Source organism: Saimiri boliviensis, chromosome 5 (assembly GCF_048565385.1).
Source record: "Saimiri boliviensis isolate mSaiBol1 chromosome 5, mSaiBol1.pri, whole genome shotgun sequence".
Classification (NCBI taxonomy): Eukaryota; Metazoa; Chordata; class Mammalia; order Primates; family Cebidae; genus Saimiri; species Saimiri boliviensis.
Genome location: NC_133453.1, coordinates 143,441,938 through 143,455,671, shown reverse-complemented (window position 1 = coordinate 143,455,671; position 13,734 = coordinate 143,441,938). Strand labels below are relative to the sequence as shown.

Here is a 13,734-nt window from a genome sequence, read left to right as displayed (position 1 = left end):
CATCTATAGCTTTTGCCTTCCCCAGGTGGGGCTCCTGGCCTGGGGGAGCAGAGGTGACTTCGTGCTCCCTGTCTGTCCCTCAGAACAAGCACGTCCTGAGGTGGTGCAGCAGCTGGGATGGGTGGTGGGTGTCATGAAACTGTGTATTTTCTGTGCCTAGAGGGGCGTGGCCCTCACTTATGCTGCAGATACCATGTTCCCTGATGACTCGGCTCAAGCTGGGCACATTGTGAGAGAGCCCCAGCATCTTAGCTTGGGCACCTATAACGATACCCCACAGATATGGCAATTACTCACAGTTCTGGACGCTGGGAAGTCCAAGACAGGCATTGAGGCACAGGCAGGTTTGGGATCTGGTGAGGGGTCGTCGATCTTAGGCAGCCTTCCATGCTGTGTCCTCTCATGGTGGAAGGGGCTGGTGAGCCCTCTTGTGAGTCTCTTTCATGGGGGCCCTGATCCTGTTTATGAGGGTTCTGACCTCATGACCCAATCATGTCCCAGAAGATCGTACCTCCTAACACCATCACCTTGGGTGGTGATGATTCATATGGATTTGGTGAGACACAAACATTCAGATCAAAGCACCCAAGGAGCCTCTGCCCCCAGCCACACACACCTGTTCCCGTCATCCTGTGCCATGTTCTCTCAGCTGTGTCCTCCGCAGGGGAGCCCACCAAGAGCTAGTGACAGCGGCAGCTCCTGCAGTCCGGAGCAGGCAGATCAGTGTCAGGATCACCATGGGTTGTCCTCGCGAACTGTGGCCGAATCACACGGCAGCTTTTGGGCATCAGGTCCCCTTACCCATGTGGACAGCAGATTCGCTTATGCTGTCTGCTTGCTCAGTGCCTAGCGGAGGGCACGGGCATCAGTATTTCAGGGTGCATGAAAAGCATAAGCAGCAGCAAGGCGGGAAAGCACAAAGACAACTTCCAGGGTGATAGCGGCGGCAAACCGTTTCACCCCAAGTACATGTTTGTTTCCTGCTAAGGCCAAGCCAGTCTGAAACTGGGATTTTTCAGGGAAAAGCTTGACAAGACCCAGACTCCTTTGGCACTGCCTGGCTGTTTTATCAAATACTATCAAATGTGGATAAGCGTGGGTGATGGGCACCTGATGCCGGAGACTCTTGGCATGGCCACCTCCTGGGAGGAGGGCAGTGATGGTGGTTGAACGGGCCCCTCCAGGCTGCTTCCTTGCAGCAAAGAATGTGCAAGGCCCTGCCCCTTGGGCAGGCTGAACAAAGCCCTTATCATTGTTACTGAAATGAGGCATTGCTGATGTTTCTTGGTAAACTTCTAACCAGCCAAGAGCGGGGCTGGTGTCCTTCCTAAATTACACACTTGCACGGACCATTCTGCCCAGAGACTTAATGTTCCTCCCAAGTCTAGAGCTCTTACACCCTTTAGAGCGGCACCAGCCAAGCCACCCCCAGCCTCTGCCAGCATCTTCTGCTGTGTTCTTGCCAACAGAGAGGCATTTCTTTTTTTTTCTTTTTTTGAGACGGAGTTTTGCTCTTGTTGCCCAGGCTGGAGTGCAGTGACGTGATCTCGGCTCACCGCAACCTCCGCCTCCCAGGTTCGAGCGATTCTCCTACAGGGAGGCATTTCTAAGAAGTTGAAATTCTCTAGCCAGTGGAGTCTGTTACTGGCTGGACAGAATTTCTGGCCTAAATCATCTGTGCCACTGGACCGCGTCCATGACCTTAGTTTTAATCACAGCCTTTTCAGCTAGGGGATGCTCTCCATACTGTGACAGTGAAACCTTTAGTCAGTGGAATTGAAGACAAGGTGCTGCTCAAGGCATTTGAATAGCCTAAGCCTGTGGTCATGAGAATACCGTGGAGCCCAACCCCATTTTGCACTTGGGTGTTGTCTTAGACATTTCAGGCTGCTATGACAGAGTACCCTAGACTGGGTGGCTTAGAAGCAACAGACATTTATTTCTCAATGCTCTGGATCCTGGAAATCCAGCATCCAGGGGTCGGCGTACTTGTAAATGTGTGTTTTCCTGCTAAGGCCAAACCGGTCTGAAACTGGGATTTTTCAGGGAAAAGCTTGACAAGACCCAGACTCCTTTGGCACTGCCCGGCTGTGTTATCAAATGCCGATAAGTGTATCTAGCCCACGTTCATGCTGTAGACTGCTGCCGCTCTGTGTCCTCACACGGCACAAAGAGAGCTGGTATCCGGGCATGGTGGTGCAGGCCTGTAGTCCCAGCTACTCCAGAGGCTGGGATGGGAGGATCATTGAGCCTGAGAGGCAGAGGTTGCAGTGAACTGAGATTGTGCCACTGCACTCCAGCCTGGGTGATAAAGTGAGACCGTGTCTAAAAACAATAAAAAATCATTTTCTTGAGGCTGGGAGTGGTTGCTCACACCTGTAATTGCTGCATTTTGGGAGGCCGAGGCAGGCGGATCATTGGAGGTCAGGAGTTCAAGACCAGCCTGGCCAACATGGTGAAATTCTGTCTCTACTAAAAATCCAAAAAAATTAGCCGGACGTGATGGTGCATGCCTGTAGTCCCAGCTACTCAGGAGGCTGAAGCAGGAGAATCACTTGAACCCAGGGAGGTAGAAGCTGCAATGAGCCGAGATTGCGCCATTGCACTCCAGCCTGGGTGACAGAGTGAGACTCCATCTCAAAAAAATAAAGAGCTAACTAGCTCCCTAGCCTCTTCTTACAAAGGCACTAACACATTCATGAGTGCTGCCCCCTCTTGAGCTAATCACCTCCCAGAGGCTTCACTCCCAAATGCTATCACGTTGATATGAAGGGTTTAATTTATGAATACCAGAAGACACAAACATGCAGTCCAACACAGATGTGATAGGCATGGCATTGGGGTGCACACCTTCCTGTTCCCAGATGCCACTCCATCCCCAGGACCAGCCCCAGTCTGTCTCCAGTGCCTCTGCCATTGTCCCATCATTGCAGGGATTGGCGCCTGCACTGTGCCTCATGCTAATCAGGCAGAGTCACCAGGGCATGGAGGTGCAGGTGAAGAAACAACGCTTGGTGGTGGTCTCTTGCTCCTCGCCCTGCACGTGCAGAGACCCTGCCTTCTGATTCTCAAAACATCATCTCCCAGGGGATGCACCCTGGTAATCTGCTGCCTCCAGGCAGTCCACCAGTCTTTACAAAAGAGCCACCATCCTGGCGGGTGGCAACAGCACCTGCCTGCATGCACCTCTACAGGTTAAAACTTTGAGAACCAACTTGATTTCTGAAGGAAGTTAAAAAGCCATTTGCTATTGATCTAATAGTACTTTCTCTTTTTTCTTTCTCCTTTTTTTCTTTTTCTATTTTTTTAATTGTGCTTTAGGTTCTGGGGTACATGTGCAGATCATGCAGGATTGCTGCATAGGTGCATACATGGCAGTGTGGTTTGCTGCTTCCATCCCTTCATACTTTCCTCAGACAGATACTGTAAAGATTAAATCGATGCTCACAAAACTCCAATTTATCAGTTGTAGTGAATGAACTTTTATCATAAAAATTGAGCGTTCTTAAATAAGATCACAAAGTCAATTCAAATACAGTATTTATGCCTTGTGGCAGTAATTGCCAAGATGAAACGTTCTGGATTCCTGTGGCACTAGTGAATGCGTGAAGCAAGGAAAAATGGTTAAGGAAAATAACAGTAATTGTAATTTGAAAATCTCAGTGGCCTAATGAGTGGAGAATCTGTAACTGTTCATTGATAATGTTTATCTAATTATAACGGATTGAACATAAACAATCAGCCACGTTTTGTGCAAGACAGCACTTACAGAATTCCTGCGGCTTGCCTGCTAGCTTTTCCCTCCCTTCCCCTTCAGCTATAAATTGTGCTATTTTGGGGTAACAGACAGCATTCTGGGAAACGTCAAGGAACATAGTAACTGGTTGGTAGGGGGGATGAAGGCTTCGAAATGGCATTTCGAGTAGATTGCACTACGCTTCAGATAGCAGGCTGATTCAAACCGTGACGTGAAACATGGAAATACCATTTTATCCTGTTTTTATGAGGACTGAATTAAGTTTCATTTCAGTGAGTCACAAATTACTTAACATGCTGAAATTAAACCTAACAGCGCTCATAAAACTGGGAGGGAATTGGGGGAAGAAAGACAAACATTGTATATTTTTCAGCAAGCCCCTATAAATCAAGAGTCCCATCATTAATGATTCCTACCGTTGGCCTCCAGAAGGAAAGAAACCGGGGTAATAAGCCTACCATAATTTGTATACAAATCCTGGGCTGGGTGAATCCCAAGCCAGAACACCTTCAGGGCCTGGGACCTTCTTCAGTGGAGGGATTGTGTCTGATTCATCTGTGCTGCCCCATACGCTGGCCCAGAGGAAAGCCTTTAATTGCAGATTGAAAGACGGGGCCAGGCACGGTGGCTCACGCCTGTATTCTCAGCACCCTGGGAGGCTGAGGTGGGCAGATCACCTAAGGTCAGAAGTTCAAGACCAGCCTGGCCAACATGGTGAAACTCCATCTCTACTCAAATACAAAAATTAGCCAGACGTGGTGGCACGCGCCCATAATTCCAGCCCCTATGGAGGCTGAAGCAGGAGAATTGCTTGAACCCAGGCAGCGGAAGTTGCAGTGAGCCAGGATCTTGCCATTGCACTGCAGCCTGGGCAACAGAGAGAGACTCTGTCTCAAAAAAAAAAAAAAAAAAAAAAAAAAAAAAAAGTAAAACGAGTGGCTGGCTGGATGGATTATGTGTTCTTAGGATTTCCCTGGTTCTGGAATGTGGAGCCCATTTCAATGGACCACTTTCATTGCCAAGAGTTTATTGGCCTCCTATTTCATGTCCAAAGGTCACATACGAGACAGGTAGAATTACTGGGGAAGTTTAGGAGAATGTGAAGAGACCCTTGTCTCAGAGGACCCTCAGGTAAAGCAGAGGTCACAAGCCTGCAGGAAAGCATTCTGGGCACTTACGCCTGGGTCTGTGTCTTCACGACACTCCCTGCATCCTGCCTTTCCCCCAACCATGACCCTGCAACTAGCATCTCTAATATGTGTACTGTAGGTACCAAACCTTTATGGATAGCAGTGCCTGAAACCCAAAAGTCATTCCCTGCTCCCCTTTTTTTCTGATGAACCTCCCTTGGCAACTTCTGGTCGAAGCCAGCAGACCAAGCCACATGTTCCTGCCTCCTCCATCTGGGACTCCACTAAGCCAGCACAAACTTAGACAGAGAAGGGAGGCAAAGGCCTCCAGGTGAAAAATTCCACCTCTTTCTGGAGAACAGAAGTGGATGGAAGTGTTACGCAGGAACAAAGCAACAGAGGCCAGAACCTAGGAGAAGTGGAGAGTCACAACCAAAAAGACAGCCCAACCCAAGACTTGTGGTCTTGAGAATGGAGGGTCGGAAGGGAAGAACAGGTTAAAAAAGAGATAAGTACGGATTCATCCATGTGCCTACAAAGAACACAAACTCATCCTTTTTTTATGGCTGCGTAGTATTCCATGGTGATAATGTGCCACATTTTCTTTGTCCAGTCTATCATTGATATGCATTTGGATTCTCACCTATAGGTGGGTGTTGAACAATGAGAACACATGGACACAGGGAAGGGAGCATCACATAAGGAGATCTGTTGCAGCAGGGGCTAGGAGAGGGACTATGGAGGATAGGGAGGTTAGGGAGGGATATGGGGAGAAATGCCAGATATAGGTGACAAGGGGATGGAGGCAGCAAACCACCTTGCCATATATGTACCTATGTAATAATCCTGCATGATCTGCACACGTACCCCAAAACCTAAAGTACAATAAAAAAGAGAGGTAAGTCCAAGGGTGCATTGACATGCTGATGGTGCCTGACCCCACGCTCAGAGCTTGATAGCTGTCTCTTAGGGAACTCCTTTTCAGGGTCACAGAATGAACTGTTCGAAGAAACCCAGAGCAGTCAGGGAGGCCTCTGTGCTGAGGATGGTGCCCAGCCTTCAGTGTTGGGGTTAGAGGTCAGTTTCCCTCACACAAGTCACGGAAGGAAACCTATCATGTGGCAGTGCGCAGCTTCAAATACAGATCTCCTTTGGTTGACCTTTCTGTTCCTCATGCTCAAATCTGAGTGGACAACCAGACATCATCTGCTATTTGAAGAAAACCAGCAGCATGAAGAAGAAAGACCAAGAAGAAAAAAACAGAAAAAATGACTCTGGAAGAAAATTGAGATAATTGTGAAATTCTCCATGCAGCCAAACTACCATGCAAGCCTGCAGGGAACCTCATTTTGAAACCCGGAAGAGCTCTGAAATTGTATATTCCATGCATCCATTCTGCAGAAGTTACATGTCGTTTAGCAAAACAAGACTGAAGTAAGAGGAAGATGGGCACTGCAGGCCCTGGCTGCGCTCACCCCGGAGCCCAGCGGAGCCCGGAGTGACGGCTACACAGCTGGCCTGAAGTCTGCATTCACTTAAACATCAGTCAGGAAGTCAGTGGCCTCCCAACAGAAGAGATTGGATGAGGCAGGAGTTGGAAGATAGCTGATAAGTTGAAGAAAGCAAGTACTGCTTATTCCTGCCAGAAAAAAAAAAAAGTACCATCAAAATGTGTGCAAGGAAGTCCCAATTCAAGTGTGAGAAAAAGTAAACTGCCCAGCTTTGTAAGAGGCCGTGGTGTGTACACACTTACTGAACACGTGTGCTCAACACCACACCGGCCATTGTGTGTGTCGGGAGAGAAGGCCAAGAATACGAAGAATCTTCAGACACAGTCCTCCATGTGCTTATGGTCCTTTAGGGAGATGACATAAATTCACATGGAAACCTAGCAACCAGAGGTGAAGGCGTCATTTAATAGCCGATGGGAGGCTCCGCTTAGACACAGCAGAAAACAGCTAGGATAGAGTTTCATTTATCAGGTGTTTGTTGAAGACATTCTCAGTGCTGCACACCATAGTATGTGCTGGGCTTTCACTGGGGAGCAGGACCAAGAGGATCCCTGTCCCATGTCAACTCGCAAACGTGATCTTTCTAGAGATTGGTATCTGTGAAGAAGAAAGGAAAACAGCACCATAGAGAGACCCAGTGGGGCACTGTGGCCGAGGAGCCAGTGAGCAGGGGGCTTAGCACATCTCTTAGAGGAGACAGGCTTTGAGGGAGAGCCAGCCTGGCAGAGAGTTAGGGGCACAGAGCTCCAGGCAAAGGGAAGCAAGAGGGAGGTGGGTGCATTCCAGGAACAGAGGGCAGAGGCTGCCACACAGAAGACAGGGCCCAGGCAGAATTGAAGCGGAGGAGTGAAGTGATCTTAGTTATGGATAACTGACTCAAGCAGATCCTGGAAAATGAGTTAAGAGGCTATTCCGGCAGCCCACCTGGCTGAGGGGTCATTGGGGTGGGGCTTGCAAGAGGGGGCTGGAGGGGGTTTGATTCATTGTACACCCGGAGAGGGAGGAAGGGCAGCTGAGTTGGTGAACAGCTGGGCTGAGATGACGACGAGTCTTAAATTTCTAAGTGTGGACGTTTCTGCTAGGCAGTATGGGTCTGTGGCCACAGATCGCCTCTCTCTTCTCATGTGGGGATTAGGCTGGCAGCAGGTGGGAGAAAAATGCTCCCATCATTCAGGTCCTGAGTCAGGAGTGCGTAAACCCGGGAGTGGAGAAGAGCGAGGAGGAGAAGGAGACTCTGGAGGTTTTCAGGGGACAGAAACCCAAGCTCACCAGCTAACTGGGTACATCCCAAAATGGAAGAGTCGGAAATGGCGCAGGCTTCCGGCTAGGATACCTGTCAGTTCCAAGGCAGTGGCAGGGGTGTCCAACTAGAATTAAGTCAGACAGCTTTGGAGGAGAAGTCGCGTTGAAAGTCCACAGAGCTTGCTCAGCAGATGCTTACTGGGGAGAAGCGGGGTGGGATGAGGGGAGAAGCGGGCTTAAGAGCTCTCTGCATGAGAGTGGTGGCTGCAGTCCAAGGAGAAGGCAAATTACCAAGAAAATATAAAAGGAGCAGGGAGCCCCCGGGGAGCTACCCATTTTCGGGCAGTCAAAGAAGCAAGGGGAAGGAAGGGTTATCCAGGGGGTGGGAGGAGAATCGGGAGCCGTGCTTGGCCTCCGGGGCATCTTCAGGCACACGCTCTGGAACGTCCGCTTGTGTGCACCTTGCTGCCTCCCTCTGTCTGGCACATCTCTATCCCCAGGTTAGGCACGTAGCAGACCAGTAACTGCCGTGGATGAACGAATACATGCACAACAAAGACAGAGTTTCCTTGGGCTCAGTCATCTTGTTCTCTTGGAGTGCCGAGCCTCTTCGATACAGTCATCCAAGCTCCCCTGACATTCAGAAGTAGTGACTTCAGTCCTGTGGCAGCTTCCATTTGAAAAATGGAAAACCATCCCACTTTCTGCCAAGATTATAGGTTGCTTGCGCTGACTGAAACAATGGAACAGAATGCCCCCGTTGACAGGTTTTGTGGCTGTCACTCATCAGCTCTTAGACTCACTGCTGTTCAGACAGGGACGTTCCTGCCTTTCCTGCCTCCAGATGCAGACAGCCTCTAAAATAACACCAAGTGGCGTGGGTGGAACACGTGGATCTGTCCTGGCCTCTGCGTGGTCTCCAGAATTAACTGAAAGGGCCTCCCTGTAAGCATTCCTGCTTGCATCTAACCCGAAAAGCCGCCTTCCTTGGGCCTGGGGGAAACTGGACCAAATGGGGCACCTAGAAGCTGTTGAATTAGGAAACCTTCACCGAGGGGCAGGACAAGGAGCCAGACCTAAAGCCAGAGGCTCACTCCTTCCAAGCAGGGGTGTGGTTTGAAAATGACAGGAAGCCCGTGTAGGGAGGGTCTAGAGCAGGCAGCACCTGACATGGGAAAGCCCAGGTGGGAGCCGGAACAGGTGCCAGGAAGGAGGCCGGGGAGAGACCAGCTCTGTGGACAGTAGTCCTGCGCCCCTACTGGAGACAGGTTTGGAGACCACACACTGGAGCTCTGAAGTGAAACAAAGCAGCAGACACGTGGTCTCACGGATTTGGTCTGGGCATTTGCTGAAAGCTGCTGGGGGACAGTTTCTGATCTTGGCTACTCTTTGTTCTTAGCCCCTATAATCTTTTTTTTTTTTTTTTAATTTGAGGCAGACTCTTGCTCTGTCTCCTGGGCTGGAGTGAAGTGGCACGATCTCGGCTCACTGCACCCTCCACCTCCCAGGTTCAAGCAATCCTTCTGCCTCAGCCTCGAGAGGAGCTGGGACTACAGGTGTGTGCCACCATGCCTAGCTAATTTTTGTATTTGTAGTAGAGACCAGGTTTCACTGTGTTGGCCAGGCTGGTCTCAAACTCCTGACCTCGCGATCCACCCACCTCAGCCTCCCAAAGTGCTGGGATTACAGGCATAAGCCACCCCGCCCGGCCAGCCCCAGTAATCTTTCTATTGAGCAACTTGGTAGCAGCTGGCTAGCAGTCCACATCCTGAATCCAGGCGACCCTGCATTGGGCTCCAGCCTCATGATGCCTCGTCACAGCCAGCTTCGCTCCAGGTCACTGTGGATGGTCTGCCCTGGCAAAGCATTGCGGTGGGTTGCCAGTTACCGTCTGTGTCTTGATATGTTACCTGCATCTCCCCAGCTGTCGTTAAGCCCAGTGTTCTCCGTTTGCTCCTGGCTGTCCTCTGGCCACTAAAGCCTCTGAGTTTACCCTTTTCCTCTTTGTATACTAACTTTGAGCAAGTTTGATCTTTTATTCATGTTCTGCCCTTTTTCAGGTTTCATAATGGTCATTTTTAGACTCAACTTGCTTAGCTTTTAGAACATCTTAAAGTCTTCTTTGGAATCTGTTCAGTTACAACATCACTTTGGGCAGAACAGCGTTAATTTCCCATTAAATCTTACTCAGAAAAATAGCTTTAAGGATGAGACTTGAGGACTACTAAATATGAAGCTCATTCCCCTGTCCCTTTGAGTAGCATGCCATGGTGCAGCGGGTCTCATAGCACGGCCCCGGGCCAGCAGCCTCAGCCTCTCCTGGGAGCTGATTAGAAATGCACATTCTCAGGTGCACCCAGACCTGCTGGGTCAGAAGCTCTGGGGCTGGGACACGGCCATTTTTTTTTTAACAGCCCTTCCTGTGAGTCTGGTGCACACGTAAGTTGAAGAACTGCTGCCGTAATGGAGCGGAGGATGCTGATGTCTTTGGGGAGTTGTGGGGCCAGGCACTTGCCTCCAGGGGTCCGCATGCAGACAGCCTGGCACCCCAGGTGCTGTGCCGGCTGCAGGCCCTGCCTGTGAGGGAAAGCATGGTGCTGCCGCTCCTGGTTTAGGCATCATGGGAAAGGGCTAAATCACCTCCACTTGGATTATCTTAGATCTTCATTTCTGGCTGTAGATTCCTTTGGAGTCTGAAGCACCAATATGTAATTTGGGGTGCAGGGCAGTAGGAAAAACCCAGTCCTTGTTCTGGAAGCATTAGCCTTATGGGGGAAATGTGGAGGGAAGTGAAGCAACCCAGCTAGTAAATAAACACCCAGGGTTTACCATAGTATAAACTTAGGTTATTTTACAGAATACAAAATTCTCACTTAAAAGAGTCCAAAACCTTTTTCTACTCTTTATGAAGTGGGCTGCGCTTTTCAGGTCCTCCTGGGGTAGAGGCAGCCTCTCCTCTGCTCTCAGACGTGCCTTGTTAAAAAGGTTTGAGTGATGGGACTCTTGGTAGACTCGGTCTCCCTACCTGAGAAAAGAGGGGCCCGTGCCCAGCCCTGCCTGAGGGAGCCGTGGGCATCCCTACCTCGGCGGAGAAGTCTGTGGTTTCTGTTGTGTATTCTGAGACTGCTGGTTGTTTCAGCCGAGTTGCAGGCCACCCCTGCAGCCCGGAGGGGAACCCCCATGATGTGAAACTTGGCTGCACCGGCTGGTGTGGGGGTCCAGGCTTCACTCCTTCCCCACGGTCTCTGCCCCCAGGCAGTCAGGGCGTCTGGCCTCAGTGTGACTTCCACCGACGATTGTGCCTTCGTGAGTCTCCCTCCTCCAGAGCAAATACCAAAAAATATACTTGACAGTTATGTGGGTACAAATACAAATCATCCAGGTTGGATTCTGTGCGTTTCTTTTTTCTCTCCTGAATTAAAATATTTTCTTGGGCCTTTGAATGGATCAGGGCCCCAGGCCCCATGCCTGCTGGGCCTGGTGGAAAGATTATCCTTGTGGGGCAGCCTCTTTAAAACCCCTCTGAGTCTTAACCACAGAATAAGGAGGTCCCTCTGGTTCTTTAGAAAATCGGCTGTGATGGCATCATTGGGTCTGCGGCCAAAGAAGACCGATGCGGGGTCTGCAGCGGGGACGGCAAGACGTGCCACGTGGTGAAGGGCGACTTCAGCCACGCCCGGGGGACAACAGGTGAGTGTCGGCCCACGGGGGCTGTGGTGGCCACGGGACAGACAACACGAGCTGTGCGTTCTGCAACCTGTGCCTAAGGCTACTGATGACAGTCAGGATTTTGACCTAGGCAGGTCCATTCATCCGTCCACAGTCACGTCCTCCTCCCCTGCCCTCCCCGTTCCCTTCTCCATCCTCCCTGGCCTGGGCCCCATCCAGGTCTGGAATGTGAAGTCAGTAACCCTTTGGCCATGACAGTGAGCCCTCCATGGAAGGATAGACCACACCGGAAGCCTCCTTGGGTAGCTGTCCCCACCCTGGCTTGCAGCCTAGCATGTGTCCTTCCAGCTGCCAAGGCACGGAAGCCTTAGCAAGCCTTCAGAGAAGGAGGCGCACACGTTCACTCACCGTCCTGGCCTGCCGTTCTGAGTGGTTGCCAGGTGTCACACATTCATGTTGCGGCACACAGCGGTTCTGGTTTTGGTTTCACATTCTCACAGCTGGAGTCTGAGTGCGAGCCCACAGCAGTGGGGATTCTCTGTGTTGAACATCTGTGTGCAGTGAATGAACCACTGGCTGCTGATCTACTTTCATCCAACACAAACCTGTCGTCATGGTCCGACATACTGGAATGCACTGAGACAGAGACACAAATGGTCACCCATGGGCCCATTACCCAGTCTTTATTTGTGCAGCATGACTACATTTTAAGTACTAGGTATTCAGAAATAAGTTACTGTCCCCACCTCAGATAGTCGAGGGAGGGGACCCCTGGGCAAACAGACAGCTTGAGTCTGTGTGAGCATGAGGTGGAGACAGCGCAGCAGGCGTGTTGTGTGACCCCAGGTTCTAGTAGGGCACCAGACCTCAGCCTGCACAAGGTGAGGGTGGCTCCAGCTCTAAAGGACACACAGAAATCAGCTGATAGTGGAGCAGTCGGGGGATACCTCGGGCTGAAAGGGAAACATATCCTTGCGAGACCCAGCATGAAAATCATAGCCCCCAGCTCAAGGGGCATCTCGGTGACGCTGAGCGTGGCTCAGTGGGTGGATTCACCAATCCTGTGGGTTTAGATAGGAAGGTAACTTTCATCTCTGCCTGCCTCCAAAGAATGAGAGGAGGAGCAATGCCTTATCACCCTTAAGGGTGTGTATCGAAGAGAAACTCCACACCAGGAAGATAAAATGGAATCTGCTGCAGGATTTTTGCCCAATTGCATGTAGTCCTGACCCCTGCCTGAGCTCCTCTGGGTCCTTTCACCAGGTTCCTGAGCTGAGAATCCAGGGCAGACCCACACGTGGGAAGGTGTCCATCCCTGCAGAGCCAAATCTCCCTCTCCATCATGAGAGGGTCCCAGTGTGACAACAGGGGAAGTGGTGTCCTGAGTGCAGGGCGTTTATCACCCTCTAGCCTTTGCTTCCAAACTTTGAACAAATGAGGTCCTCAGTGGCTTATCTATGGAAGGAATCAACTCATCGTGGCCATCACATTGCTTTTCTGATAGATGGGCTTCACAGTGCTCATGCCTTGGGCTGGGTTAAGACCGTTGAGTTATCTGAACCTAGTAATTGGAGAGTTCTTGGTATGATGCTTTCATTTCATTGAACTGCCATTTTAGCATTATCATCTTTATTCTGCCCTGCTCCTTGGCACTGAAAAGGCAGCTGGTCATTCTCCAGGTGACTGGCCCGTGGACAGCCAGAAACACCTGGACTGAAGTCCCCACCGAGAACCAGCCAAGGATGCTGTGGGCTTTGGCTCCCTTTGCTCTTTGTTCAAATAATCCTTCAAAGAAGGGGTGGGGTGAAGATCCCTTTTGAATATGGATAGATCCGTGTGTCACCTATTTATTCAGTAATTACCTCTAGAATCCCTGCTGCACGCCACATTTCCTTGCTCCGTCTGGGTGTGGGGTGTGGAATCTTAGGAGAAATTGACTGTTAGGGGCCGATGGTACAAAATGAGGCTTCTTTACAATGTGATGAAGAACCGTCAAATGTGCACTAAAGCCAATCACAGCGTATTTCTTTTTCTCAGTTAAGAATGACCTTTGTGTGAAGGTATCCACATGTGTGATGGCAGAGGCTGTCCCCCAGTGTTGCTCATGTAAAATGTAGGGTGTTACGTGTCATCCCAGCAGTGACATGCTTGCTGTGGCTCTTGCCTGGCTCCTGTGTCTGAGTGTTTTCTGAATAGAATCAATGGGAATAAGTTGTGTGTGAAGCCATGGATAAACGCGAAGGCCATGAAAGGCTTACATAAGCTGATGTCAAAGACCGACTGCTGAAAGACCGTATAGGCCGAAACCAGTTGTAAAGCTATAGAAGGTAGAGTCATGGGGTTGAGAGACCAGATGGAAACATACTCTAGCATGCTGAGGGTAAGTTTTTTTCCCCTCAGGCGTACCTGGTGCTCTGGCAGAAAA

At 50.3% G+C, this 13,734-nt stretch overlaps 1 protein-coding gene across 1 annotated transcript in view; it reads left to right on the top strand.

Moving 5' to 3' along the window:
* ADAMTS17 (ADAM metallopeptidase with thrombospondin type 1 motif 17) overlaps positions 1 to 13,734 on the top strand; it is a 309,441-nt gene that overhangs the window by 213,910 nt on the left and 81,797 nt on the right. Inside the window, exon 15 of the mRNA XM_074400099.1 lies at positions 11,207 to 11,330. Within this exon, the coding sequence (XP_074256200.1) occupies positions 11,207 to 11,330 (124 nt within the window). The remainder of the gene's footprint in view (positions 1 to 11,206; positions 11,331 to 13,734) is intronic.